Source organism: Papio anubis, chromosome 2 (genome assembly GCF_008728515.1).
Source record: "Papio anubis isolate 15944 chromosome 2, Panubis1.0, whole genome shotgun sequence".
Classification (NCBI taxonomy): Eukaryota; Metazoa; Chordata; class Mammalia; order Primates; family Cercopithecidae; genus Papio; species Papio anubis.
This window is the reverse complement of record NC_044977.1, coordinates 98,561,370-98,588,589: the sequence shown is the minus strand read 5'-3', so window position 1 is coordinate 98,588,589 and position 27,220 is coordinate 98,561,370. Positions and strand designations below refer to the sequence as shown.

General features: G+C 45.2%; 1 protein-coding gene across 9 annotated transcripts in view; it reads left to right on the top strand.

Annotated features, from left to right (window-relative positions):
- Window positions 1–27,220, top strand: part of TRAK1 (trafficking kinesin protein 1) — a 210,898-nt gene that overhangs the window by 55,134 nt on the left and 128,544 nt on the right. For 2 of the 9 annotated variants that reach the window (XM_031663456.1, XM_031663453.1), the window contains exon 2: window positions 15,881–16,177. Coding sequence is in view for 5 of the 9 variants with exons in the window: in XM_031663448.1 (XP_031519308.1) it covers window positions 20,269–20,359 (91 nt within the window). In the remaining 4 variants the exon portion in view is untranslated. Of the gene's footprint in view, window positions 1–15,134; window positions 15,472–15,880; window positions 16,178–19,492; window positions 20,360–27,220 lie in introns of those variants that run through there. The other 7 variants (XM_031663457.1, XM_031663461.1, XM_031663448.1 and 4 more) reach the window with 7 other exon arrangements.

The window sequence follows — 27,220 nt, the reverse complement described above, 5'->3', positions numbered from 1 at the left end:
TTGTTCTGATGAATTTTAAATCTGTAAGTAAATAAGAATACACTGAAGTACATTGATGTTTATCTTACGTATTTATTAGCATGTTTGCCGGGAGCTATTGTAATCAACAGGCTTGGGTTGAACACCAGTTTCACCTGTTGGTTCTTAGTCCTGTGGGCAAATTGCTTCCAGCCCTACTTTCCCCATTGGTGACTTGAGGAGGGTGATGATGTGGGCCCCATGGGCTGCTGTGAGTTTTGGACAAATGACTCCTTGAAGTAATGCACCGAGGCCTGGCTAGGCACACAGTCACTGTGCGGTAAGCGGCAGCCAATATTGCTCTTTTCCTTGTTGGAGTCATGATTTATTAAAAGCCAACTTCCTCCTAGGGAGTGAGTGCAGTGAAAGCCAGTACCTAAGGAGGAATCACAAACAGAACTGTTCTCTTCCTCTCCTAACCCATATCCCATATTCCTGGACCTCTTTCTCACTCTAGTTATTTTGTTAACTTTATCCTAGGCTGTGATAGCTTGGCAGCCGCTGTTTTTGGCTGGGTAAGTTTCATTCCTAATCCAGGGGAGGCATGAGGCCCCCATGTGTTTGCCTTCCCATAGAGACGCACTCTCGGTGGGGCGTGGTGGCTCATGTCTGTAATCCCAGCACTTTGGGAAACTGAGGCAGGCTGATCACCCAAGAGCAAGAGTTCGAGACCAGCCTGGCCAACATGGTGAAACCCCGTCTTTACTAAAAATACAAAAATTAGCTGGTTTTGGTGGTGGGTGCCTGTAATCCCAGCTACTCAGGAGGCTGAGGCAGGAGAATCACTTGATCCTGGGAAATGGAGGTTGCAGTGAGCTGAGATCGCACTATTGCACTCTAGTCTGGATGACAAGTGAAATTCTGTCTCAAAAAAAACCAAAAACAAAAACAAAAAAACACAAAAAAAGATACCCACTCTCTCTCCCCCTTTTCTTTCTCCCCCAGACACCCTGCCATTCAGAGTGATGACACACAGTGTGGGCTGCAGGCCATCCTGCTTCAGGACATCTAGCCCTTCTCAGGCAAAGTTTTCCTCTTCAAAGCAATAGCTTTTCAGCCTGGAGTCTCAGATTTCCAACAAGCCACCCCACAGGGATTTGGGATGAGGTTACCCCTCCTACCACCCTTCCTGGCTTTGGCCAGCCTCCAAAATTCCTCCTGGTGTCTTGAGAATGCGGAGAGAACCCTGCTTCAGGTTCTGATTTTCTGATTGGACATTACAGTGGGGCATGTAATATCCTGCTGGGATGCTTCTCTGAGAACTGCCTCCATCCTGCCGGCTGCCTGTCAGACTGGCCTCGTGCCCCTTGGCTGGCAGTATTAAGCGTCCAGAGGCCACTATGTACCCAAAACAGCAACCCCGTTGGCCTGGTTTGCTGGAGAAGCCCCTTTGCAGAGCAATGTCCTATGGTTACCATTTCTACACTGGCCTGGGAGTGCTGTCTCGGGAGTCGACAGCCAAGTTTTGAATGTCTGACTCAGCTTTGTGGGTCTTTCAGGTGGTGCGTCTTCACCGGACCTGGGCCAGCTGGTTTCACGGAACTTGCTTTGTGCTAGAAAGCTCTGCTCGTAAAGGTTCCATTGTAAACGAAAGAGGAGGCCGGCTGTACGAGGCTCTGCAGCTCAGCCTCTTAGCCTGGTTTCCTGTGGCAGGAGAGGGAGCTATTTATGGCATTTTATAAATCTGCTGCCGTCAGCCAGGGAGAGATGCAGACTGTTATGTAAGGCTGTCAGTGTGCAGCTTTTTTTTTTTTTTTCTCTCTTTTTCTTCCTCATTTTGGGAGACAGGAGTGAGCTTACAGAAGGCAGCGTGGTTTGGGATTTCTTTTCTCTCAGTTGCAGCAGAATCATTTTTGGAAACGGGGATTTGGTCACATGACAGCAGTTTTCATTCATGAGATGTGGATCGATTAAACGGATTTCTCCTTACCTCATAGGTGTTTACTGAGGGCAGTGCATGTGTTGGGGTGTTTGCTTCTCTCCTAAACAAGGTTTAGAGAAGAGAGAGGGCTGGATTTTGGAACTAAATTGGGTCAGAGTTATTTTTCTCCAGTTGCCTTGAGTTGTGGAAATTTTCTTTGCGTGACCATTGATTTATTATTTAGGGGGATTCACTTTTTCCAGGGCCAGAGAAAGGTTTAGTCTTAAAAGTGGCATTTATTTTATGTGTATGTGTGTGCATATGTGTGTTTGTGTGTTCATGGGCTTGTATGAAATGAGAGCAAGAGAGGACAGACACGCATGACGGCACGCACGTGCAGCCCTCAGTCCACATACAAGTCTGCCGTGAAGTCATTCGAGCAGAATCTGTGACAGGGACTGCCTGGGCTCCCTAGCTGTTCTGGCCTGTGCTGTTCAGGAGGCCCTGGGGGCTCTCCCAGGAGCTCACAAGAGGCCCTGGCAGTTGTCCTTGACCCTTTGTTATCTCCTTTCCTGTGCCTTTGGTTACCCTGACGCTGCTCCAACTTTCTGACTATAGTTGCTGCTGTCGGCTCATCTAAATCTTTCTCTTTCTATGGGTGATCACACACACCCTCTTCCAAGATGCTGCTTCCCTTCACAGCATAGTGTAGCAGTAGTTGCAGTTTTCCAGTGATCAGAAATGCTTCCCAGTCCTACATCTACAATTATTTGGGATAAACTTTGATTAAGTCACTTAATCTTTCCCCGAGCCTTTTCCTCAACCCCTGCCTCACAAAAGGGGGATGATTCTACGAAGCTGTAGCATATGATTGTTGTACGGGCAGGAGCCGTGGCCTAGGGCATGTGAAAGCCCATCCTGAGCTGTGTAGCATAAGGGTCCTGTGAGGCCGATAACGGCTTCTTGACAGCCTTGCTTTTTCACCCCCCTGGCACCGTTGCTGTAAACCTGCAACTCATCTCCTCATCTTCCATCTGTTCAACTTTTACATGGTATTTTCCACTGCGCAGCCACTTGTCCAGTTATTTAAGGAGCTGACCCGGACTGATGAGAGTGCCAGAAAGGTCACATGAGGTAGGAGAGTGGTAAGATGAAAGACGGGAGGAACAGACCTCTTGCATGGTTGCCCATCAGCTGCCGCCAACCCAGCTTGACCCCGGAGTTCAGACCCCATCTTTAGCCTAGCTAGAGTATGCATATTTCATATATGGACTTCAGCAGTCTCAGCGGGTCTTTGCTTTGAGTTCCTTTGCCCCTGTTACAAGAGGGTTGTTTTAAGAGAGAGTGGACAGATGTAGGAGAATGATCAGTGGTCAAGGATCACATGGAATGTCTGATTCTCCACTGGACCATGAGCTGCTTTAAGAACAGTGTTACTCAGAGCCATCATGGGGCAAGCAGTGTCTTTGGATCCATTCAAAGCTAGGCTCACATCCTAGGCAATGTTTAGTCTCTGTGTTTCCTCTCTTGTAAAAAGTGGGTGCTGATATTACTTTATAGGTTGTGAGCCTTAAACAGGGTCATGCATGTAAATTACCAAGTATAGTGCCAGACCACTGGCTTGTTTTACAATAACAAGAGTGCTGGGGCTGTTGGCACTTTGAAAGAGCACATGTTGGTCTCATCACCTTCTACACAGGCATCAGTTTGATCAAAAAAGGAGCAGTAAAATGGCAAGAAAAAGAATTGCCCTGGCTAGAGAACAGGGAGACTCTAGGGCTGGTTGCACCTTAGGCAAGGCTCTTCATGAGCAAGCTGGCCACAGATGAGAGCCAAGGTCTTGGAGTGCCCACCCTGATTCCAAGTGACGGTCTGCAAGTTAGTTAGCCTTCCAGGGTGATTGTTCCTCAGATAGAAACGAAGTGTTGAAAACATGCCTTCATTTAATGTTCAGCAGCAAAATGCTTATGATCCCAAGGGTGAGTCTCATACTAGTTTTTTTTTTTCTTTTTCTTTCCAACTTTTATTTTAGGTTCAGGTAGTACATGTGTAAGTTTATTACATGGGTAAATGGCCTGTCACAGGGGATTGGTGTACAGATAATTTCATCAACTAGGTAATTAGCACTGTACCTAACGGAATAGGTAGTTTTTCAGTCCTCACCCTCCTCCTACCCTCCAGCTTCAAGTAGGCCCCATTGTCTGGTGTCTGTTGTTCCCTTCTTTGTGTCCATGTGTATTCAGTGTTTAACTTCCACTTACAAATCAGAAAATGTGGTATTTGGTTTTCTGTTCCTGCATTAAATCACTTAGGATAATGGCCTTCAGCTCCATCCATGTTGCTGCAAAGGACATTATTTTGTTCTTTTTTTTTTTTTTTATGGCTGTATAGTATTCCGTGATATATGTCCACATTTTCTTTGTCCAGTCCACCACTGATAGCCATCTAGGTTGATTCCATGTCTTTGCTATAGTTTATTATTATTTTAAAAATTTAAAAAAATTTTTGATTAAGGGATGAGGTCTGGCTGGGCGTGGTGGCTCATGCCTATAATCCCAGCTACTCTGGAGGCTGAGATATGAAAATTGCTTAAACATGGGAAGGGGATGTTGCAGGGAGCTGAGATAGCACCACTGCATTCCAGCCTGGGTGACAGAGTTAGACTCAGTCTCAAAAAAAAAAAAAAAAAAAAAAGATGAAGTATTGCTATGTTGCCCAGGCTGGTCTTGAGCTCCTGGGCTCCAGTGCTGTTGTGAAGAGTGCTGTGATGAAGATGCATGTGCATATGTGTTTATGGTAGAATGATTTCTGTTCCTTTAGGTATATGCCCAATAATGGGATTATTGGGTTGAATGGTAGTTCTATTTTAAATTCTTCGAGAAATCTCCAGACTGCTTTCCACCGAGGCTGAACTAACTTATAATACATATCTGCGAGCAGTGGATAAGCATACTGTTTTCTCCTCAACCTCACCAGCATCTCTTATTTTTTGACTTTTTAATAGCCATTCTGACTGGTGTGAGATGGTGTCTTATTGTGGTTTTGCTTTGCATTTCTCTAATAATGGTTAGTGATGCTGAGCCTTTTTTTCATATCCTTTTTGGCCATGTGTATGTCTTCCTTTGAGAAGTGTCTGTTCGTGGCCTTTGCCCATATTTAAAATTTTATTTTATTTTATTTATTTTTTTGAAACAGAGTCTTGCTCTGGTGCCCAGGCTGGAGTGCAGTGGCGCGATCTCGGCTCACGGCCACCTCCGCCTCCCTGGTTCAAGCAATTATCTTGCCTCAGCCTCCCGAGTAGCTGGGATTACAGGTGCCTTGGTTGCCACACCCAGCTAATTTTTTATATTTTTAGTAAAGATAGGGTTTCATGATGTTGGCTAGGCTGGTCTCAAACTCCTGACCTCAGGTGATCCACCCGCCTCGGTCTCCCAAAGTGCTGAGATTACAAGCGTGTGACCGCACCTGGCCTCCTTTGCCCATTTTTAAATGTTTTTGTTTCTTGTAAATTTGTTTAAGTTCCTCATAGATTCAGGATATTAGACTTTTTTTTTTGAGATGGAGTTTCCCTCTTGTTTCTCAGGCTGGAGTGCAATGGCGCGATCTTGGCTCATGGCAACCTCTGCCTTCCAGGTTCACGTGATTCTCCTGTCTCAGCCTCCCGAGTAGCTGGGATTACAGGTGCTCACCACCACGCCCAGCTAATTTTTGTATTTTTGGTAGAGATGGGGTTTCACCATGTTGGCCAGGCTGGTCTTGAACTCCTGACCTCAGGGTATCCACCCGTTTCGGCTTCCCAAAGTGCTGGGATTACAGGCGAGAGCCACCAGGCCTGGCCAGATATTAGACTTTTATCAGAGGTATAGTTTGCAAAAATTTTCTCCCATTCTGTGGGTTGTCTGTTTATTGATAGTTTCTTTTGCTGTGCAGAAGCTCTTTAGTTTAATTAGATCCCACTTATTAATTTTTGTTTTTTGTTGCAATTGGTTTTAGAGTCTTTGTCATGAAATCTTTGCCAGGGCTCATGTCTAGAATGACATTTCCTAGGTTTTCTTCTTAAATTTTTAAGTTTTAGGTTTTACATTTTATTCCTTAGTCCATTTTGAGTTGATTTTTATATGTGGCGGAGGGAAGGGGTCTAGTTCCAATCTCCTGTATATGGATAGCCAGTTATCCCAGCACCATTTATTAATAGGGAGTCCTTTCCCTATTGCTTTTTATTGTCGGCTTTGTGAAAGATCAGATGGTTGTAGATATGTGGCTTTATTTCTGGGCTCTCTAACCTGTTCCATTGGTTTATGTGTTTGCTTTTGTACCAGTACCATGCTGTTTTAGTTATGGTAGCCTTGTAGCTGTACGGTAGCCTGGTTAGCTGTATTCCTAGGTATTTTGTTCTTTTTGTGGCTATTGTGAATGGGATTGAGTTCTTAATTTGGCTCTCAACTTGGACATTATTGGTGTATAGAAATGATACTAATTTTTGTACATTGATTTTGTATCCTGAAACTTTACTGAAGGTATTTGTCAGAACTAGGAGCCTTTGGACAGAGACTGTGGGGTGTTCTAGATATAGAATAATACTATCTGTGAAGAGAGAGAGCATCTCAGACTTTGATCCAGTTTCAGACCTACCATCCCAGACCTGGGAGTCACCCACTTTCGTTGTGTCCACTTCTTCCGCAGCTTGACAATCAGGTGATGGCACCACTTTTTGTAGACAAAAGAAATTTCAGAACCTGGCCAGAGGCTGCTGTCAGTAGGTGATGATTGAGGTGGGACTAAATCCAGGCCTGTCTGGTGTGTCAGATCTAAATCTGCCCTTCTGGAGCAAAGGGTTTGGGTGGCTGTGGGGTGACTCTGGTTTGCCTTCCCTCTAGGCTGGGGCAACATGGGGGCTCCGGAGGCAGTTTATGCCTTCAGAATCAAAGGCCCCTGTGGGAGGTAAATCTAAACTCATCCCCTCAAGATTTCCACCCACTAGTTATTCAGTCAAGCACGGATCTAGATACTTCTGTAAAGGGACTGTGCTGTGCAGATGGAATTAGGGCTATTAATCACTTGACCTTAAGGTAGGGAGATTGTCCTGGATGATCTAAGTGAGCACCGTGTAATCACCTGAGCCCTTAAAAACAGAAAAGGAAGGCAGAAGAGGAGGCTGGAAAGATGGGGCAGAGGTGGGCGCAGTGGCTCACGCCTGTAATCCCAGCACTTTGGGAGGCCGAGGCGGCGGATCATGAGGTCCGGAGATCGAGACCATCCTGGCTAACACAGTGAAACCCCATCTCTACTAAAACTACAAAAAATTAGCCGGGAGTGGTAGCGGGTGCTTGTAGTCCCAGCTACTCTGGAGGCTGAGGCAGGAGAATGGTGTGAACCCAGGAGGCGGAGCTTGCAGTGAACGGAGATCAGGCCCCTGCACTCCAGCCTGGGCGACAGAGGGAGATTCCATCTCAAAATAAAAAAAAAAGAAAGAAAGATGAGGCAGAAGGGGGAGTCATGGAAATTCCACGCTTGAAAAGGATTCCATGTGCTGTCGCTGGCTCTGGGATGTGGGAGCCACTTGCAAAATCTGGAGAGAGGCCTCCAGGAGTTCATGGAAAGCATAAGGAACACAGGAACAAAGGCTGGTGCCCAACTGACAGCCAGCAGGAAACAGGGACTTCAGTCCTACAACCACAAGGAACTGAATTAGACTGGCAGCCTGAATAAGTGTGGATATCAGTTCTTTCCCAGAGCCCCCAGTAATGGACTCACCCCTGTGACACCTTGATTGGAAACTGTTGAGATGCACGATGGATTTCCAGTATATGGAACTGTGATCTGATAAATGGGTATTATTTCAAGCGACTCAATTTGTGGTAATTTGTTACGGTAGTAATAGAATACTGACATAATACTGGAGAACAATTAGTCCCTTTTTGAAAACTTTTGCCATACTTGGACCTGCTTGTTTAGAATTGCTGAGTAAAATCCCTTGGTGTATCAGATGCCTCTGCCCAGAAAGAGGAAACCTTGAAAGCTCAGGTACCTGACTGGCTGTGGAGGGGATCACCCAGAACTAGCTTCTCCTTGTCACCTTTTAAGCTTCAACCTGGTGCTCTGGTTCTAATTTTCTCCTTACAATCTCTGTGTTTGTCCTGAAGGAAGCTCCTTTTTTTTTTTTTTTTTTTTTTATTTAAGTAGAGTCTTGCTGTCTTGACCCAGGCTGGAGTGCAGTGGTGCGGTCTCGGCTGACTGCAACCTCTGCCTTCCGGGTTCAAGCAATTCTCCTGCCTCAACCTCCTAAGTAGCTGGGATTACAGGTGCCTACCACCACGCCTGGCTATTTTTTTTTATATCTTTAGTAGAGACGGGGTTTTGCCATGTTGGTCAGGCTGGTCGCAAACTCCTGACTTCAGGTGATCCGCCCTCCTTGGCCTCCCAAAGTGCTAGGATTACAGGCGTAAGCCACCGTGCCCTGCTGGAAGCTCCTTTTTTTTTTTTTTTTTTTTTTTTAACCTCTCAATTTATTGTTTACAAAGGGCAGCTCTGTCTGCTCGTGATGTCCTACTGGAAGTTACCTGTCTGTTGGTGAGAATGGTTTCACAGTCATTGCAACAGTGAGTGGAGAAGGACTGACCAGGGTGCCCAAATCCTTCTGCAATTTCACCTGCCCTCTTTTGTAGCTCCTGGAGTGGTATAGTTGGAAGGCAGTGTGTTGAAGGTCGCTTGATCCCTTCCTTGTCCAGATGAGGGGTCTGAGGCCCAGGGACATAACACAGTTTCCTTAATGTCACACAGTTCTTTGAGTTTTAGTTCAGGTTCTGAGTCACAAAAATTACATAGGTTGAGGATAGCGGGGAGAAAATATTAGGAACTTGCACACATGTATTTTGTCAGCAAATCTGAGTTCAGTAGCAAACTGGCATGACGTTGAACAACAGTGTGTTAAGTACTCTTGACAAACGGGGGGATGGAATTGTTGATCATTGAGTTGAGAAGAGTGGGGTAGGGGACCTGGGCCACCCACCCCAGGCTCAGCTTCCATGTATACTTTACCCTGCTTCTTTTCCTGGCACCTCTTTTGCTGAAAAATTGACCAGGTTGCAGAATTTCTCACTCCTCTGCTAAGAAAAATCCTGCCTTCCTGCAGCTCTCTAGGCAGAATTCAGTAAACTAAACAGAGGCGCTTTCATCTCTCAGGGCCATGCCATCCAGTCTCACTTTTCTTAAGCCTTGTTTGTTTCCTCTGCCTGAAAGAAGCCTTTTGCCTGGTGTGCCAGGGTTTGCTGGAGCCAGAGAACATCCAGGGCGGTGGATGCTTTGTTCCTGAGCCCCTGTGAAACCTCAGAAATGCCTGTTTACATTAGAGTGAAGTTAGGCTGGCACCGTGGGGAAAGGTTGTCACTTTTGCCCTACAAATTCCTGGGTGTCCCCAGAGGGCACAGGCTATGACTCATTCTTCAAGCTAGAAAATGGGTGGAGGCCTTACAGACCAGCTTTTGAGTGGTCTATAAATGATGTCTCCTGATCCTTGAATTGTTATATCTGGGTCATTTTATGTGTTTGACTGTTAAAGTACTATTTTTTTTGAGATAGGATCTCACTGTGTCACCCAGGCTGGAGTGGAGTGGCACACTCATGGCTCTCTGCAGCCTCAACTTCCCGGGCTCAGGTGATTCTCCCACCTCAGCTTCCCTAGTAGCAGGGACCACAGACACAGGTCACCATTCCTGGTCAATTTTTTGTATTTTTTTGTAGAGACAGGGTTCCACCATGTTGCCCAGGCTGGTCTTGAACTCCTGGGCTCAAGCCATCCACCCGCCTGGGCCTCCCAGAGTGCTAGGATTATGGTGTGAACCACTGGGCCTGGCCCCTGTAAGCCACATTTGATGTGTATTGGTCTGTATTGAGAACGATGAAGTAAGGTTAAACTCAGGACAGCCTAGAGAGCCCATGGGCTGTGGTCTGCAGACTTGGAACACCTAGGAGTCCCTCAGGTGTTTTTCATTGATTTCTGTTAGTCCTCAAAGTTAGCAGTGTGAAATTTGGGAGTTTAGACCCTTTGGTTCAGTGTAAATGATAGAACCTGAGCTTTAAAGCTTCAGGGAATCCTCAGAGTCATTTGCACCAAACCCCATCTTTCATTTGTTGTTATTTATTCTGTAAACATTGACTTAGTACCTAATATGTGCCAGCAACAGTCCATGCTTTCAAGGAGCTCACAATTTCTGGGGGGGAGATTGGCCCTGGACACATGGTGGTGGATGGACAATGCATGAAGCTTGTGCCTGGGATAGAGGCTTTCCCCAAAATGTACTCCATGAAACAAATGCCATGTAGATAGGTATGTGGAGAAAGGATCCATGGTAAAGTAGGTTTGGAAATGCTGGCATATGAATACTATAGTAGAACCAGGAAAGGTGCCTGATTCTGAGAATCTGGAAATTACAATGTTAATGACAGTAATTATTTTGAGAATCTAATTTGTACTAGACACAGAGGCAAGTGCCTTATATGGATAAGTGCCTTACATTTTACAGAATTCAGTAGTTTGGATGAGCCATAATTTATAACTGTTTTTCATGAATAGAAATTTAGGTTGTTTTCCACTTGAATTTAATGGGTAAAAGCTTAGTCTTGTCATTTCAAGAGGGGCCTCTCAGGCTTCTGAATAGCTTTGCCAGTTGCTGCACATGTAAAGTTTCTTTGGATTTCGGAACTGTGGCTTGTGTTTTGCCTTTTGAGTCTTGAGTGAGGTGAGCATTTGCTGATGTCTCCAAATTTTGTTTTTTTTCAGAAAGTGCTTATACTTAAAATATTTATTTTGTAGCAGTATGTTTCTGGGTTAAGTATCTGGCTGCTATAAGTGGAAACATAGATACTAGGAAGAGAAACAGTAGTGATTTAGGGCTATTGATCATGATTTAGGCCATCTCCCTCATTTTATAGGTAAGTTATAAAAAGCTTGTTATAAAGTTATAAAGGTATATGTAACTTTATAACATGTTATATATATGTGTTATATGTTATTTATAAACATGTTATATATACCTATATGTTATAAAGGTAAGTTATAAAAAGCTTGTTTATAGGTAAGTTATAAAAATCTTGTTATAATAAAAAGTTATGAAAGCGAAAGTTATATAAAGCTTGACTGTAAAACCTCTTTAAGAAATCTTTACACATTAGGGCCAGGCCCTGCGGCTCATGCCTGTAATCCCAGCACTTCGGGAGGCTGAGGTGGGTGGATCACTTGAGGCCAAGGGTTTGAGACCAGCCTGGCCAACATGGTGAAACCCCATCTTCTCTACTAAAAATACAAAAAATTAGCCAGACGTGGTGGTGCATGCCTGTAGTCACAGCTACTTGGGAGACTGAGGCAGGAGAATTGCTTGAACCTAGGAGGCCGAGGCTTCAGTGAGCTGAGATTGCGCCACTGCACTCCAGCCTGGGAGACAGAGCACAAAACCTGTCTCAAAAAAAAAAAAAGAAAAGAAAAGAAAAGAGAGAGAGAGAAAAATCTTGACATATTAGAGCCTTTGTAAAAACAAAACCAAACCATATTGATTTAAATGAAACTGTCTTAGTTTTCAGAAGAACAATTGTATTTTGCAAAGGGAGAAAGTATTTCAAACTTCTGTGTATGGATCAGATAGAATATGTCTAAGTACAGGTTAAAGAAGGCTTGAACGAGGGTTCAATTTGTTAATGCATTTTAAAACCTTTCCAAGACCACATTCACTATCTGCTGTTTTTCTGACTACCGCATCTTTCTGTGTTGATAAATTAATATGTGCTCTGACACTTCCTCTTCATGGCAGCATGGTTGACTTCTTGATAGCTGTCCCATAATTAATGACTCGATCCTCTGCTGTGGCTTGTTAGGTTGTTCGTAGCATTTCACTGTGCCATACATCTTTGACCTGTATATACTTGAGCCGGAGAACCACAGTAAATTTTTTCGGGCTGTTCTTCCAAATTTATACTCCTCACCTTACTCCAATAATACATAAGTCTATAAGTTTCCTAAATCAGTTGTGAACTTGAGCATCATTATATTTTTTAAGTCTTTGTTGTTGTTTTTTTAAATCACTGTTAAGTTCCCTTAAACTGTGTGTGTGTGTTATGTTTTGGCAGGGGGAGGGAATTTTTATATCCTTTGCCCATTTTTCTTTTGAGCTATGTCTGCTTTAGGTCTGTGAATGAAGTGCATTATTTACATGTTGATTTTAAGTGTTCCTGGTTTAATTTCCCTGCCAGTTTTACTGTACCATGTGTTCCTCACCTTTTGAGTTCTTTATGGTGACCTGTGTTAGTGAGAGCCCATGAGGTGTCATCAGCAGACTTGGAGCCCCTCAGGAACGTCAGGGTCTTTGAGTTTCTAAATATCTGCCAATTGTTTTTGTGTATAACAGTAGCTTAATTGGGTATAAAAGTCTTATGTGACTGTCTTTCTCTTAAGTTTCTGAGGAACTGGCCGGGTGCTATGGCTCACACCTGTAATCCTAGCACTTTGGGAGGCCAAGGCAGGTGGATCACTTGAGTCCGTAGTTCCAGACCAGCATGGGCAACATGGCGAAACCTCATCTCTACTAAAAATACAAAAATTAGCCGGGTGTGGTGGTGTGCGCCTCTAGTCTCAGCTACAGGCTAAGGTGGGAGGACCACCTGAGCCCAGGAGGTCAAGGCTGCCGTGAGCTGTGATTGTGCCACTGCACACCAGCCTGGGTGATGGGAATGAGACCCTGTCTTAAAAAAAAAAAAAAAAAAAATAGACCAGGTGCGGTGGCTCAAGCCTGTAATCCCAGCACTTTGGGAGGCCGAGACGGGCGGATCACGAGGTCAGGAGATCGAGACCATCCTGGCTGACACGGTGAAACCCCGTCTCTACTAAAAAATACAAAAAAACTAGCCGGGCGAGGTGGCGGGCGCCTGTAGTCCCAGCTACTCGGGAGGCTGAGGCAGGAGAATGGCATGAACCCGGGAGGCGGAGCTTGCAGTGAGCCAAGATCACGCCACTGCACTCCAGCCTGGGCGGCAGAGCGAGACTCTGTCTCCAAAAAAAAATAAATAAATAAATAAATAAATTCTGAGGAATTATCCCACTGGTATGGCATGTGGGGATACTTTTTTAATGTTTGTCATATTTTTATCTAAATCTTTGGAATTTAAAATTTGTACTAGATTATATCCAGGAGTTTATTATTAGTTTTTCACTGATTTTGTCTGGGTCTTGGTGTAGAACCTTTTGATTTAAAGGTGTACATCTTCACCTCTAGAAAAGCATTTTAATGTTGGTGTTTTTATATACTTTACTCTTTTTGTCTTAAGCTTTTTTTGTTTTTTCTGGAACTCTCATCAATATGCCTTTGTATCTTCTTTTTTTAGGGATGACTTCTCAAGCTGATTTTTAGATTCGGTATCTGCATTCACTAACCTTTTTATCACTTAATTGAAATAGACATACAAAGAAAGTGTATGAGAGCTGGGCTTGGTGGTATACACCTGTAATCCCAGCTACTTCGGAGGCTCAGGCAGGAGGATCACTTAAACCCAGGAGAACAACCTGGGCAACATAGTAAGACTCCATATTTTTAAAAAAGTGTAAAAATAGCGTATGAATTGTAAAGAGTGCAGCTTGATGGAGTTTCATGCACTGATTCTAGTCTGCAAGTCAGTCTCCAGACCAAGAATCACAACTTGACCAGCATGGAGAAGCCCCCTAGGGACCCACTGGGGGTGGGTTGTGGCAGTGCCCAGCTTCCCTTAGCTTCAGCCAGTGAAATCCCATCCTGGACCCTTGACCACCATTGGTGACTCTTGGGGGTCTTCTAGTCCACCCTGCTCAGCCCTCTGCTGTCTAGAATGTTCTGGGTTCTGCTTGAGGATTATAGACTTTTCTAGTGAGGCAGCTTATCTGTTCATCTGTGTTTGAGTCACTGACTAGGCGTGACAATCCAGTGTTCTTTTTCTTTTTTTTTCTTCATGCCAATCCAGTTTTATGTACATGTTGTTTTGCAGAAATTCCTAAAGAATTCTTGTTAACTTTCTTTTCTCACCAGGGATATACAAACTCTCCTACCCATCCTTCCCATTTTCATATTTATTTTTTCATGTTAATGAGGGCAGGAAGTTTATTGCCTGGGCTGAGTTCATTTATACAGGCTGAGTATGTCTAATGTGAAAATCTGAAATTTGAGACTTTTTGAGTGTTTACATGACACTCAAAGGAAATGCTCATTGGAGCATTTCAGATTTCAGATTTTTGGATTTTGGATGCTCACTTGGTAAGTATAAGGCAAATATCCCAAAATCCGAAAAACTTCAATTTTTTTTTTTTTCTTTTTGAGACAGAGTCTTGCTCTGTTGCCCAGGCTGGAGTGCAGTGATGTGATCTTGGCTCACTGCAAGCTCCGCCTCCCAATTTCAAGTGATTCTCCTGCCTCAGCCTTTCGAGTAGCTGGGTTTGCAGGTATGTGCCACGATGACCAGCTACTTTTTGTATTTTTTAGCAGAGATGGGGTTTCATCATGTTTTCCAGGCTGGCCTCAAACTCCTGACCTCAAGTGATCTGCCCGCCTTGGCCTCCCAAAGTGCTGGGATTACAGGTGTGAGCCACCGTGCCCAGCCAAAAATCCAAAATTTGAAACACTTCTGTTCCCAAGCATTTCATTTCATCCCCTGAGTAAGGGATACTCAGCCTGTAATAGGAATTCCTGGTATATTTTGGTAAATAAACTTGGGGAAAATGTCACAGATTCAGGGCTGTAGTTTTCTCTCAGAACTGACTGTACATGTTGGGTGAAATGTCTATTAACTTTCTCTTTTTGTGTGTATGTGTTTTTTAAACAACAAGGCATCATTTATTAGAGCAATGGTTCTCACACTTTTTTTGTGTGTGGTCTCAGGATGCCTCAAAGTTATTGGGCCTCCTAAAGCATTTTTATTTAAATGGTTCTGTTGATTCGTATGTATTGTGTTAGAAACATAAGATGTAAAACCACAGGGATACGAAAGTTCCATTAATTAGCTTTCAGAGCAGTGGCATCATCACACATAATGTAGTCTCTGGAAAATTCCATTGTACCTCCACGAAAAAGTGAGAGACCCTCTGAACCAGTCTCAGGAAACTCCAGGGATTCTCAGACCACAATTTGAGATCTCTTGTGCTGAGGAATGTTTTGTGAGTTTCCTTTTTCATTAAAGTGCTGGGATTACAGGCTTGAGCCACCGCGCCCGGCCTATTTATTCATTTTTTTGAGACAGAGTCTCACTGTGTTGCCCAGGCTGGAGCGCAGTGGCGTGATCTCAGCTCACTGCAACCTCTGCCTCCCGGGTTCAAGCAATTCTCCTGCCTCAACCTCCTGAGTAACTGGGATTACAGGTGCCTGCTACCATACCTGACTAATTTTTTTTTTTTTTTTTTTTTTTTGTATTTTTAGTGAGATGAGGTTTCACCATCTTGGCCAGGTTGGTCTCAAACTCCTGACCTCAAATGAGCCGCCCACCTCAGCCTCTCAAGGTGCTGGGATTACAGGAGTGAGTCACCGTGTCCGGCCGTTTTCATCAGGTTCTTAAAGGAGTCCCTTAATTTCTCACTGTAGGTTAAGGTAGGGGCATACCTTAAAGTTCTTAGAGAGTTGAGAAGTTACTGTGGTTGAAAGAATTTATACAAATAAAAATGTTACCTCTCTTTGTGTGTATAAATCCTGTAGGAATACAGGTTTTAGCTGTGCTCCAGTGTGTTTATTTGCTTAGAGCTGCTTCAAGGCAGGTTTCAATAAGCAGATGAAGCCATGTGCTCCACATTTTGGTCAGTATTGATTAGTTGAATGGAACTTTGCTGCATTTATTTTATTGAAACTAAGCAGTGTGATTGGAGATGCCATGACTTGAGGGAAACACTTCTCAGAATTCGCAGTCTGAATGCACGTCATTCCCGGGCCCTTATTTTCTAAAGATTTGTCCAGGTTTATCGATAGACTCTAACTGTGCCCCTCTCTCTCAATTGTCCCATAGATTCCCTGTAAGGAGCCCCTGCTGGTGCACCAGAACTACCGGGGGCCATCTGCCCAACTGCCCCAGACTCTGGCAGTGGGGCCCCCGATGGCAGTGGGCACCTCCCCGTGAAACCTGCCAAGCTGGACGCCACAGCTCTGCACGACGACACTTTGGCCAACTCCGTGCCCCCTTCGGAGGCATGCAACCATGCAGTCCTAGCCTGCAGCCCGGGCATCCCTGAGGAACACTACATAAGCGAGGCTGTGGAAGATGCTCCCAGCTACAGAGGGTACCGGGATGCCTGCACCATTACTGGTATGGGGTTCTTTCCCTGCCAGGGAGGAAGGGAGGGAGGTTTCAGTCACTGAGGACTAGGGAAGGAATGCAGCCACATGGGAGGGTCTCGGGGAGGTATGCAGAGAGGAACTAAAGTGCAGAAGGCTCTGAGCTTTGGGGTTGTGAGACCTCCCATCCAGAACCTGTTCTGCCAGTGAACCATTTTGTAACTTGGGTCAGTTGTTGACCTGCTATCCTGACTGAGATGTAGACAGCACTTCACTGAATTGTCATGAAGGTTAAAGATGGTAACATTGAAACCTGAGCAGCAAACATGGCTCATCACAGGCGCTCAGTGTAGATTGAACCCTTCCTTCTCTCTTTGGACTCAGGTTCTTCAGATATAAAACAGATATACTGGGAATAACATGCACTGTCATTGTGGGATGCAAAAACAGAAAACTTCATGGAGTGCCCTTTGTACACCATTAGGATTTGCACAGACATGGATTTTTACAGATAACCTGTGTCAGTCATAACTCTCAGTGTCCCAGGTGGTAATCATCTCCCAGTGAGAACATCTGCTGTGCGGGCACTTAATACTAGAGCTATTGCTTTTTTATTTTCCCCAGGGAAACACTGAGACAAGTGCTTGGAGCTGGCACAAGAGAGGGCTCTCAGTGGAAATGGTGTAGCATGGTGTGCATAACAGCAGCCAGTAGCAAAATTGTAATTCAATCCAGTTGCATTCATATGGAAGTTTACTCAGTTTCTCATTTTTGTCTGCAGTGTTTGCTTTTGTTTGTCTGTTTGAAGTAATGCCTGATGACAGCTTAATATATGCCAGTTGGCTTCCAGTAGCTTCTCTTGGTTCTGTGTTACCAGTTAAGCCTTGAGGACCTCCTGTGTGTCAGGGGTTCCCTGGATACAGAAAGGCACAGAGAAGGCTGGGGGTCCCAGCCTGGTGCCTAGCTCCTCCTGTGTTAGGCCCCCAAACACCTCCTCTCCCTTTTTGTCAAGTGGCCCACACGAGTTGTCCTCCACTTGTGACTGAGTCCCTCTCCCACTTGCCTGCCCTCTGAAGGACACAGTTCCGATATCTCCTTTTCCTCTACTGCATCATTCTTTTCCCCTTGCGCTTGGATCTTTCTTTTTAGTGCAGAAACATGCTATGATCTCCCTCTTTGGAAATAGAATCCTTCTCAGTCCCATGTTTCCCGCAGGCCAGTGTCTCTGCTCTACGTTTTGCTTACTCTAGTTTTTCCTTTGTTCTCTCTGGAGTCCACTGCAGGCAGGCTTATGCCCCACCACACAGACAACCTGGTTCAGTCCAGTCTGTCCTCTGCCTTCACCTTACCTCACTTTTCAGCGGTAGTTCACACTGTTGCCAAGTCCTGTCTCCTGAAAGTACAGTCTTTACTTGGCTTCTGGGTCCCCACACTCTCCCTGTTCTTCTGCCTCAGTGGCTACATTTCCTCTTCTCCCAAGCCTGGGAACGTTGAAGGGCCCAGGGCCCAACCTTTCCGCCTCTTTGCTCTTATGTGCGCACCCATGCAGCACATGATCTCACCCAGCACGTAGGTTTTAAAATCGCCTTCTGTACTGGCCACTCGCTGGTTTCTGTACTCAACCTGGACCTTTCTCCTTAAGGCCAGACGTCTCAGACTGACTCCACATGAGTTTCCAGTTAGATGTCCAACAGGCATGTCCAACACAAGTGACCAAAAATGAGCTCCTGGTTTCCACCTCCACCTGCTTTTCTTAGGGTTTTCCCCATCCTTGTTAATGGTGCTTTCATTATTCTAGTGGCTCAGGCCAAGACCCTTGGAGGCATTTGTGATTCTGCCTTTCTGGGTTTCATACCCCAGGCTGTCAGGAATTCTGTTGGCTCTATCTTCAGAGTGTGTCCAGAATCTACTCAGCATTTACCGTGTCCCAGCCACCCCCATCTCACACCTGGGTGACTACACTGGCCTCCCAGTGGGGCCTCCTACTGTTACCCTTGCCTCCGTAAAATTCTTTCTCCGCCCAGCCATGAGAGTTGGCTTTTAATGCAGTCAGATGGTTTAACTCTCCTCCAAACTTACAGTGAGCTCCCCTCCTATAGAAACCTGTAGGGAAGGGGCTGAATGATGGGAATCCCTCTTTGCCCCACTGACCTGCCTCCTCTGTGCCCTCTGTGCTCCAGACACACTGGCCGCCTCACTTAACCTTGAACTCACCAAGCACATCCAGCCTCAGAGTCTTTGGACTGCCTCAACTCCAGATATCCTCATGACCCCCCTCTTCCTTCTCCAAGTGACATTTTATTTGATGCTTTTTGTGACCCTCCCCCCAACATAAAGAGTGATCTACCCCACCTTTCCCCATCTCCCTTTCCTGCTTAATTTTTTTCCCCAGACTTAACCATCCTCTGAGCTACAATATTTGTGTTTTGTCTCCCAGACTTGCAGTAGACTGTAAACTTGCAGAGGGCAAACTCTGTCTGCTTTGCGCACTCCTGAATCCAGTGACTACCATAGTGCCTGCCTGTGGCCAGTGCTCAGTGAACATTTGTTGGGTATATCAATTGTGTCGATTTGTGCAGTGGGTATTATTATCCTCTTTGTGTAGGTGAAGAGTCTAGATCTCGCAGTGTTCAGCGCCTTGGCGGAACTCCTGAGTGGCAGGAGTTGCATCTGGGTCTGCAGGACCCCAGGGCAGGGGTTCTTTGCTGCCTAAGAATGCGGTCTAGCTGGGGAGACAGATGAGTGAGTAGAAATTGACTGTACACCGAGGTTAGCACAGTGATAAGCACAGCACAGGAGGGCACCAAGGAGGGTGCCAGGCTGAACCTTGGAGGGGAAAGGACAGGAGAAGACCACGAGGGCTTTGTGGAGGAGGCAGTGACCCAACTGCATCTACATTTGTGCAAACACATGAATTGATCCATGGGATTCTAGTGGCGTCTGTACCAGTGAAATCCAGGAAGTATCCAGTCTGTTAAAGTGGTTTCACTTTCTCCGAACGTGACAACGGAGGGTAAAGAAATGGCAGGATGTAGTGCTGAAACTTCATGGCCTGGTGTGGTGGCTCACGTCTTAATCGCAGCACTTTGGGAGGCCGAGGTGGGCCGATCACCTGAGGTCAGGAGTTCAAGACCAGCCTGGCCAACATTGTGAAACCCCATCTCTACTAAAAATATAAAAACTAGCCACACGTGGTGGTGGACACCTGTGATCCCAGCTACTCGGGAGGCTGAGGCAGGCGAATTGCTTGAACCCAGGAGGCAGAGGTTGCAGTGAGCCGACACAGTACCACTGCACTCTAGCCTCAGTGACAGAGTGAGACTCTGTCTCAAGAAAACAAAGCAAAACAAACAAAACAAAACAAAACAAAAAAACCCAAAAACAAAGAAATGGCAGAAAGTAGTGCTGAAACTTCAAACCCTATAGGATGTGGTGACTTGAGGGTTCTTTGTTGGGACCAGAGGAAAGCTGAGAAATAGCTCAGTGCTGTTGTGTTTCGCACTGGCTTGGTAAACAGGATTGTAAACACAGACACTCTTCTGCGTTTAAGGGATGGGCTGTCAGGTGACGGAGAACTGCTCAGATTAAAGTTTTATTAGGCAGTCATTGAAAGGAAGACATTAAATGGAAAAAAGTTCTCCGAGAGACCTAGACTATCCCCAAGAATGCATCTGTGGCCTCCCAGGGCTTTGCCAAGTGCAGTCTCAGGACACTGCTTGGCATTCAGCCCTTGATAAATTCACTCCTCCCCCAGTTCCCAGCAAGCCCTGAGATGAACAGCAGACTTTTTGTTCCACTTTAATTTTTAGGCAAAACGGAATGCCCGTCACAAAGCCCCGTTCTCCCCTACCCCCAACCTAGAGGTATCACATTTTTGGGTGCGTCATTTTCTGTTTGGGGTGGCTTAACAAGATGAGCTGATAGGGTTCCCAGGCTGCCTGGAGTTACATAACCCATTGTGCTTCCAGGGCAACTCACAATCTTAGGATTTGCCCTAACAAGCAAACTCAGAAAACTGCTGAGGAAGGCACGGGAGGACGGCTGTGCGAGGTACTGCCGGGGCTGGGCTCTCATGGAGGCTCTCTCTGTTCTCTGAAGTGCCTTTGGAGTTTATGTCTGCACATGGCATTGGTTTTTCAATTCGGGCAGCCCGTCAGGGCTCAGCCTCTGCCAGGACTCTGCCAAGGCAAGCTCATTCGGACAAACTCCTGTGGTAAGTATGTTTGCCAGGTCTGTCTGCTGTCTGTTTTCTTTGTGGTATGGTCGGAAAGGAGAAAAGACCTCAGGAGAAGCTGTCTCTCTCTCGCTCTGTGCTGCTTGGGAGATCGTTCATGGTCATGTGGTAGAGAAATTGCCATGTTGAATGATAGGCAGAGCGAAGGGGCTTTAGAGACACAACCACTGCCCTCACCCCCCCATCTCCCGTTCCCAGGTCCCCTTGTCCCCTTGCCCAGGCTCAGTAGGTGCAAGTGATACTTGCAGGGCATAAGCACAGGGCTGAGTTGAGTCGAGACTCCCTGGGCACTCCCACTCCCTTTCCCTTCACACTTCTATGCAGTGGGTCAACAGGGTTTCTAAGGCGTCCTCCGCCTCTGCATCTGTGATTTCTCTAATCCTATGTCTTGTCTTTATCCTGGTTTCTTAGACACTAACCTGGTATCTTGGGTCAGCAAGGAATTTTTCGGAAGGTGAAGCACAGATTTAGACTGTCTCCCTCCCTCTCTCCCCTTTCCCTCTTCTCCCACCTTCCCTTTCTTTTTTGTCCTTTACTAAATGCTTGGGCCTGGGACTCGGATCCACACCCCAGTGATGGAGGCTTGCTAATCAGATCTGCTGTGGCTTGTCTCTCTTGCTGTGGGGCTGACACCTCTCACTTCCTCTAAGCTGGTCAGAGTCTGGTGGTTGATGACCCATCTGGTTTCTGTCCTGTCTACACGCTGCTTCCGGAGAGCTGTCTGAGCCAGAAAACAGTTAATTCCTGAGAGAAGTGAGCTCCTGTTCCATTCCAGTCAGTTTTAGGCTTTAAAATGTGTAAATCTTATTGAATAAGCCTCAAGACACTTTAAACATGCATCTTACTGAGGCAATCGTATTGATTTTTGCGTGTTGAACCAGCATGCATCCAGGGCCAGCTTTTTACTGGGGTTTATGTTAATTCCTGGGGTCAGTGAAGACTGGTCCTGCCCTCAGAGCACAGAGGTGGGCCAGGGTGTAAAGGAGAAGCTGTAAACCGAGTGAGAGTTGCCTAGGACAAATCTGCTAACAGGAGCAGTCCTGCCTGGGAGGACTCTTCATCAAAGGGCCATGGCCGAGAATTTGTTCCTTTTATTTATTTTATTTTACTGTTTTATTTTATCTCATTTTATTTTATTTTATGATTCACTGTGTTGCCCAGGCTGGTCTTGAATTCCTGGGCTCAAGTGATCCCCCTGACTTGGCCTCCCCAAGTGCTGGGATCATAGGCGTGAGCCACCATGCCTGACCCGGAAGCTGTTCCTTTTCTATCACTGATTTAAGCCATAAAACTTGATGTCTTGTCCTCTGAAAACATGCTCAAATAAAACATTATGGAATTCTTACACATTTTATTAATTAAATTTAAGGCCTTGTCAATTTCTCTCTAGTATAATTTTTATATGTGTTTTCTATTGAAAATTTATAATCTAAATGGGTCTTTTATTTGGCTATATTAATGAAACAGAAAAGAATGGACAGTGAAATATCCCTTTTACAACAGAGTGAGAAAATGTAAATTACAATCTAGGGAATAACACATATTTTCTAAATGTGTAATTTAGAAGTTTTCTTTTCTCCTCTCAGTGGAATCTCCTTTATTTCACAGTTGATTTGTTTTTGCAAATGGAATGCAGAAAGGGGCCCTGCTATGCTAATTTCTAGAGGGAGCATTTGATCTTTGCAAAACCATGGAAACATTCACCTCTGCCTTTTAAATATGCTATAAATGATTTGGGGGCCACCAGCTAATCTTCCTACCCTTCAGTTTCCCTTATGACTAGGTGAGTAGGTAGAATTTTTATCACAAGGTTTTTGCCTCAACTTTCCGAATAGCTGGGATTTCAGGCGTTCGCCATCACGTCCAGCTAATTTTTTGTATTTTTAGTAGAGACAGGATTTCGCCATGTTGCCGAGGCTGATCGCGAACTCCTGAGCTCAGGCCCACCTAGGCCTCCCAAAGTGTTAGGATTACAGGCATGAGCCACCGCGCCTGGCCAAAACAAGCTTTTCATGTATATAATATATATAATGTATCAATCTTTGTTCACTGCAGACTATTTTTGGAAGCTGGCAAATAATAAATTATAATAGAAAAAAAATGACAATTGTTGGCAGAGTGGCCAGGTGTGGGCCTGGGCACCCTGTTCTTCCTGCTCAGCCAAGGGCTGTTGTAGGAACATTGACTGGGAGTGACTGAGAGGATTCAGGGTGCACCAATGCCAGGCTCAGGCTGAGCAGCTGGGTTGGCGTGTGAGTCTGGGACCCACGGCCCCAGGAGGAACTTTGGAGTCAGAAACTTCTCTGTTTTCACTGACTCCTGATCTTTCATAAACATTGAAAAACTTGAGCAAGTCAGGCTGAAACTATCAGGAGCTGAAACTTTATTTTACTTTTAGAGTCAGAGTCTTACTGTGTCACATAGACTGGAGTGCAGTGGTGCAATGCCATCATGGTTTATTGCAATCTTGAATTCCTGGGATCAAGTGATTCTCCCACCTTCACCTCCCAAGTAGCTGCGACTACAGGCTGGAGCCACCATGCCTGGCTTTTTTTTTTTTTTTTTGAGGGGGTAGAGATGGGCTCTTGCTACATTGACCAGGCTGGTCTTGAACTTCTGGCCTCAAGTGATCCTACCACCTTGGCTTCCCAAAGTGTTGGGATTATAGGTGTGAGCCCCAGTGGCCAGCAAAGGTGTAACTTTATAACTAGATCTGGAAGAAATATAATTTTATAAATCCTGTTCTAGGTTTCTCCAGAGAAACAGAGCCAATAGGAGAAACATATATAGAGATTTATTACAAGGAATTGTGTTACTTGATGGTGGAGGCTGACAAGTCCAAGATGTGCAGTTGGCAAGCTGGAGCCCTGGGAGACCCAGTGGTGTAGTTGCAGTCCAAGGGCTTGACAGGATTGAGGCCCAGGAACTAGTGTTCCAGTCCTGAAGAAACGGGGGGGGGGGGGGGGGGGGGGGGGGGGGGTCCGCCTGTTTGCACTATTCAGACCCTAGCTGATTGGATGAGGTCCACTTCACTCACAGTAAGGAGGCATCTGTTTTACTCAGGCTACTCATTCATGCTCATCTCACCCGGAAACACTACCACAGACACATTTAGAATCATTCTTGACTAAATTTCTGGCCACCCCATGGCGCAGTGAAGGAGACACATATTATACAGTTAGCCTTCACAGATCCTAATGGTGGCTGCCATTTACTGAGGAGGAGCTCTGTGCCTGGCAGGTTTCCAGGTGCGGCTCCTGGAACTCATGTTGTCCTCAGCACAGTTCTGAGGTGGGTGCTGTTACCTCCCCCACCTCTGAGGAGGCGCAGAGTAGGCAGCTTAACCTCTTGTATAAAATAGGGATCCCTGAGGTTTAGACACGGCAGCATTATTTTCTGACCCCTTCTTCATTTTTTTTCCTTTGTATTAATTTCATTTACTGTTAAATGGGGTTTTAAATTATGAAAATAATAACACATGCAAGTGGTAAAACTTGAAAGTGTACCAAAATACAGTCAGTGCAGAGCAGTTCTCACTCCACCATCAGTGCAGTTTAATGGGTAAAAAATTCATTCCAAGAAGTTTTTATGCACATACTCGTTTTCTAAAAAACACGGATGGGACCATATCCTATTCCTTGATCTGCATTTTAAGATGATTAACCATATTATTTAAAATGAATTCACATGGTATTACCTTATTCTTTAAAATAGTGACATAATATCCCATTGTTTGGCTGTCTCGTCATAATCATAATCATCATCATCATCATCATCATGTCAGTTAATTAAACCAGGCTGTGGTCTGAATATTTGTCTCCCCAAAATATGTATGTTGAAACCTAATCAGCAGTGCAGTGGTATTAGGAGGTGGGGCCTCTGGGAGGTGGTTAGGTCACAGGGGCAGAGCCCTGATGAGTGGATTAGTCCTTATAAAAGAGGTTTTGGAGAGCTAGCCTGTTCTACCCTGTGAGGACAGAGTGAGAAGGTGCCATCAGTGAACCAGGAACCAAGCCCTTACCAGATGTCTGCTGGTGCCTTTATCTTGGACTTGTCAGTCCTCAAAGCTGGGAGAAATAAACGTTTATTGTTTACAAACCACCAGTTTATGGTATTTTGCTCTAGCAGCCCGAACAGGCTAGGAAAACCCAGGAGTTCTCAGTCCTGGAAAACCTAATATTTCTTTTTAGAAGAAACATTTTGTAATTCCTTTTTTTTATTACCCTTAAATGAAATTCATAATGAATCCTCTTAAAAACATAATTTTATTTTTATTTCTATCTTTTTTTGAGACAGAGTCTTGCTCTGTTGCCCAGGCTGGAGTACAGTAGTGTGATCTCAGCTCACTGCAACCTCTGCCTCTCAGGTTCAAGTGATTCTCCTGCCTCAACCTCCCAAGTAGCTGGGATTCTAGGCATGTGCCACTACACCCGGCTAATTTTTTTGTATTTTTAGTAGAGACGGGGTTTTGCCATGTTGGCCAGGCTGGTCTCGAACTCCTGTCCTTAAGTGATATGCCTGCCTCAACCTCCCAAAGTGCTGGGATTACAGATGTGAGCCACCGCGCCTGGCCAAACACATAATTTTAAAAGAATCAGCGTAATACTTTACCGTACTATAAAGGAGAAACTAAAGAAAAATGACATAGCCTATATTTCAAATGTCACTGAGGGGACGTAGCCTCATTAGGACACGTAATGAGCAGTTAGGCCCTGCACCCGCAGGTAGAATTGCTGTGAAGGGGGCAGCCACAAAGGCAGTGAAGCATGCTAACTACTCAGGGGTTCAAGACAGAACCACTGCAGCAGCCCCCTATTGATGGGTGCTGTAAGTTGTTTTCAGTTCTTGCATTTTAAATGGTGCCTCAAGCGCCATTCCTACTCACCCTTAGGAGCATTGGCTTAAAAAGTGTGCAACAGGAAAAATACATACAGTTTAAAGAATACACTTTGAGGTTTTCCACTTTCATCACATTCCCAGCCCTCTGCTTTTCCTCCCAAGGGAATGACTTGCTTGTGTATCTTTCCAAAAATGTTCTGTGCTTGCGTTTGTATGATAGGTATGTCCCCTGCCCTGCTTTGAAAGCTTTCTACACATAGGAACATACACTAAACGTATTGTTGCCTTTTCTCCTGAGTAATCTGTATTGGAGACCTTTCCACTTAGCATCCATCCATCATATTCTTTTTGCTGGCTGCCTATTTTTCGTTGTCTATAAATCCCATGATTGATTTAATTAATTCCCTATTGTAAGACATGTAGATTGTTTCCAGTATTTTGCAAATACCACTGGCTAGGGGATAGCCATGTTCCCACATATTTAAACAAACAAGTGATGAATGTACTTGTGTAAATTCCTAGGCTGGAGACTGTAATTTGATGGAGCGAGTCATAGAGGTTGTGTGGTATGTGTTTGTTCAGACGACGTGGGAGTGTGTGTGGGCGCCCACTGTCTGCACCCCCGGTATGAGCACATTTGCTCTTTGCCAGCTGAGGTGTATAAACGGCAGCAGCCCCTGATCTTGATTTACATTCCTCAATGTGTGGAAGCCAAGCGTTTTCGGTATTTCTTGGAGGAATTTTTATTGTCTTTTCTGTGATCTGAGATAAATGCTTAACAGTTTCTACTTTTAGCTCATGGAGTGATTGCCTCCAAAATTCTAATTACTATTTATATCCTATTTATATACTTTCCTTTCCATCCCTCGTGTAGCACGTCACTGCCTGGTAGGCTTGGATTTTGAATACCACGCGGCACCTACTGGGTGTACGTGAACCTTATATCAGGGACTCATCACATAGTTTATGATTTGAGTTTTTAAATTTCCCAGACATGTGTCTTAGAAAACGGACCAATCACATACTGATAGGTGATCCATCAGAGTGTGCTCTGGGAAGGGCTATAGAGGTCTCACCTTTTAAACTGCTGTGATATTGGCAACTGTGTCAACACCAGGGTCCAGTGGTGTTTCTACTTCCAGAGGAGTATCTTGGAGGACCTTTATTTTAAGTTTTCCTTTCCTCCCTTCTTTTTGTTTTTCTTCTTCTCACCCTCTTCTCTCCCCCATCTCTCCTTCCCACTTTCTGTTTCCTCTCCTCCTCTTCCCCCCCAAATCTCTCCTTCCCCTTGCTCCCTCCTTCCTTCTTCTCTTCCTCCATCCCCACTCCCCTCCTTTCTCTGCTTCTCTCCTCCTCCTCTTCCTTGCAGAAACAATGACTTTCTTTTTTTTCTTTTTAATATTTATACAACTGAGGTGGATCTAGTTTGGTGATGCCTTTGGAAGCTTTGCAGCAGTCAGTAGAGCGTCTTAGGTACAGGCAGCAGGCAGGTCACAGGCCGTACTGGGTTAATGTTCTTTGGTGCTTTTCCAGCACATGGAGGAAGGGAAGTTGGGCCTATGGTCAACTGGCCCTTTCCCAGTTGAGTCTGCAGGTCGTGAGTGTGCAGTAAGTCTTTTGAATTATTAGCTGGAGTTAAATGAGAAGGAAGAGGTGAGGATATCAATAACGTGAAGCGGGAAGGCTGAAGACTGTGAGTTCTGTGGAGGGAACCTGACCTGCGGGAGAGAGGGAGGAGAGAGAGAGAACACAGAGCTCCAGCCAGCTCACCCTTTGGGGTGACTGGAAGCTGCCTAGAAGGTGGTTTTGCCCTAATTTACAAATTTACTGCTCTATTGAGGCCTTTTCTGGTCCAGGCTCACTTCCTACTCTGCCACCCTCTATCACGGTGTTGGAAAAGAAGGAGCGCCTAGCAGGGTGGGCCTTTTGAGCATGGAAGTCCACAGTGTACCCCTTGGAGCCCAGCTGCAGGGAGAGCAAGGTGGACAGGTGGTTTCATCC